This window comes from Penaeus vannamei, chromosome 39 (assembly GCF_042767895.1).
Source record: "Penaeus vannamei isolate JL-2024 chromosome 39, ASM4276789v1, whole genome shotgun sequence".
In the NCBI taxonomy this organism is placed as follows: Eukaryota; Metazoa; Arthropoda; class Malacostraca; order Decapoda; family Penaeidae; genus Penaeus; species Penaeus vannamei.
Window position 1 is genome coordinate 13,058,048 of NC_091587.1, and position 2,500 is coordinate 13,060,547.

Sequence of the window (2,500 nt, forward strand, 5' to 3'; positions counted from 1 at the left end):
TTTCGAGAAAGACTTTCATCCACTTCAGAATCATCTGAATAAGAAAAAAACTTCGTAAAACACAACATCTTAGTGAGGTTGTCCGGTCGGCAGAAGAGCGCCGACGGTCACGTGTAGAGAATCGTGACCTCGCACCTGCCTACCTCTCTTGCTTTATTTTGCTGAATATTCCCAACTATCGATTCTATATTTTGAATAATGTCGAAAGAGAGAGAGATGGTCTCTTTGCAACAGGATGACAAATTTGGGGTGAAGAACTTTTTTTTAACCCTCTACTTACCCCTCTTTTCTCGTTCTCAATGTCATCATACTGCATGATACACCGCTCTGTCTATATTGCTTATATTTCGAAAAATATATGTAAATAAGATCTGTGTAAAGGTAAATGACATTTAAAGAGAAGGGAGTTGAATGTGCAGTTTCCTATCTTTTAAGACATCACGTTTTCCTAATCACGTTTGGCAAAGCGTGATAAACTGCGCACAATAGTCATAATATATGCTGCCCTCCATTCTAATTCATGTATTACACTTTAAATGTCCCTCAACAATTGAGGTCATGCTGATACAAGTGAAAATAATGGGAGAGGGTGTGATGCAGAATTATTCTCAAATTCAGTATTGCTCTAGTGCAGTACGCACTCCCAGATCACGTTTAGGAAAGCGTGATGAAATGCGCATAACAAGGACATAAGTGCCATTCCTTTATATTTTCGCATCGTACTTGAAATATTCAACAAAGAAATCCGTTCATGTTGAAGACATTGAAATTATTGAGATGGGGATTTGTTGTGCGGATTTTAATCTTAAAGATTATCACCTTTTCCTGGATCACGTTTGATAAAGCGTGATAAAATGCGCACAACAAACATAGATATCTGGGAACGAGAGGAACGATAATTACCATGTGCGACCGGTAGCGGTTTGGAGATAAAAATACAAACATTTATTTACTTTTGGGGGCAGATTAAATGATGAGCTAAAAGTTATTTTTATTGATATGAATACTTAGCTTAAGAGGGTAGAGGTTTTTGTTGATGTGCGTAGAACTGAAATACTGTGTTATTACTGCAGATAACCCAGCTCGTGCAAACGCGCACGCACATCATCTTCAGTATGAGAAATCCTACATAGTCGTTTAAATCAACACTTTTGTGCATACAATATATATATAAAAAAAATAAAACTATATGACAAAAGATTAATAAGATTAGAAATTAATGACCATACATGAGTGCAAAACATATACATTACGGATCTATCAAACTCAAAGATACACATAACATAAAACAAGGAAAATCTAAGAGCTAAAACAGAATTACTAATGTAACAAATGTAACACATAGCAAGAGAATCTTTAACCAGCAACGAAAACTCATGATACCGTAATTTTCGAATAATTGAACGCACCAAATCGCTCAAAAGATACTAAATATTAACAAATTAACAGATTAAGAGAATATACAAAAAGGGAATAAATACTGTTTATCAAACACTTAATAAAGGAGTAGAAAATACAGTGCATCAGAAGAAAATTCCCAATAAAAAAAGCAGGATGGCACGACTTGCGTCTCAGAAAGTACGATACTTTCCCTCCCTCTCCGCACGATATCGTACTTGAAGACTTTGCACTCCAGACCGAGGTAGAAGTGTAGACAGTCAACCAATATTTATAAATATTTCCTATTTTATTATCCAGTAGTGTGTGTGTCGTTATAAAATTGATAATGGCGAAGTATAGTATATGTGAAATATAATTTTGTGCATGAGGGGGATGTGTTAGGTAGAAGATAAGAGAGAAATTGGAAAAATATACAATGGCGGAAACTGACAACCACGGTAAGTCCCCTTTGAAGTTCCTTTGTTTATTTTGTTTTGGAATAGAGGTTTATTTTATGTTATTTCAATAGTGATAGTACTGTAGATTGACTTTTAAGGAAGTGGATTTCAGAAGCAACTCGAAAACAGGCGATAGGAAATCACTCTAAATCAATTTCCAAAAATAAATTAAGTTGGGGTTTTGTACATCAAATATTGTAGATTTATTGAATATACTCATAATGTATTTAGTCTGCAAACGGGAATAGTTCAATTGGATATGGTAATGTATTATTCTTATTTGTTTAGGATTTTTTGGGGATTATATCTTTTGTAATTATAATCCATTTTTTATTTTTTATTTTTATTTTATTTAATGAGGCTAATTTTAACTTTTATTGCTAATTTTCTAGGAGATGGATCAGATTAAGTAGAAAATATTTTGAATATAGTAGAGTCTAGCTGAGATATCACATTCTGTACAATAGTATTGTACATAAATCATATGCATGAAATCGAAAAAAGGGTATAATAAAAAGGAAAGGGTTAATAGCCTACTGGGCTAATGCTACTGAACCAGAGATAGAGGGAAACGGATACCACCATCTCTTAGAGCATAAGAAATAGAGCAATAAACAACATAGTTACAGCTGCTTTTGCCTCTTATGCACTGTAGAATGATG

At 33.9% G+C, this 2,500-nt stretch overlaps 1 protein-coding gene across 3 annotated transcripts in view; it reads left to right on the forward strand.

Annotated features, from left to right (window-relative positions):
- The first annotated feature begins 1,601 nt into the window (after positions 1 to 1,601).
- The window catches only part of per (period circadian regulator), a 13,759-nt gene continuing 12,860 nt past the window's right edge, over positions 1,602 to 2,500 (forward strand). For 2 of the 3 annotated variants that reach the window (XM_070116550.1, XM_070116548.1), the window contains exon 1: positions 1,608 to 1,838. In XM_070116550.1, coding sequence (XP_069972651.1) covers positions 1,817 to 1,838 — 22 coding nt within the window. In that variant the 5' untranslated portion in view covers positions 1,608 to 1,816. Of the gene's footprint in view, positions 1,839 to 2,500 lie in introns of all 3 variants that reach the window. The other variant, XM_070116551.1, reaches the window with a different exon arrangement.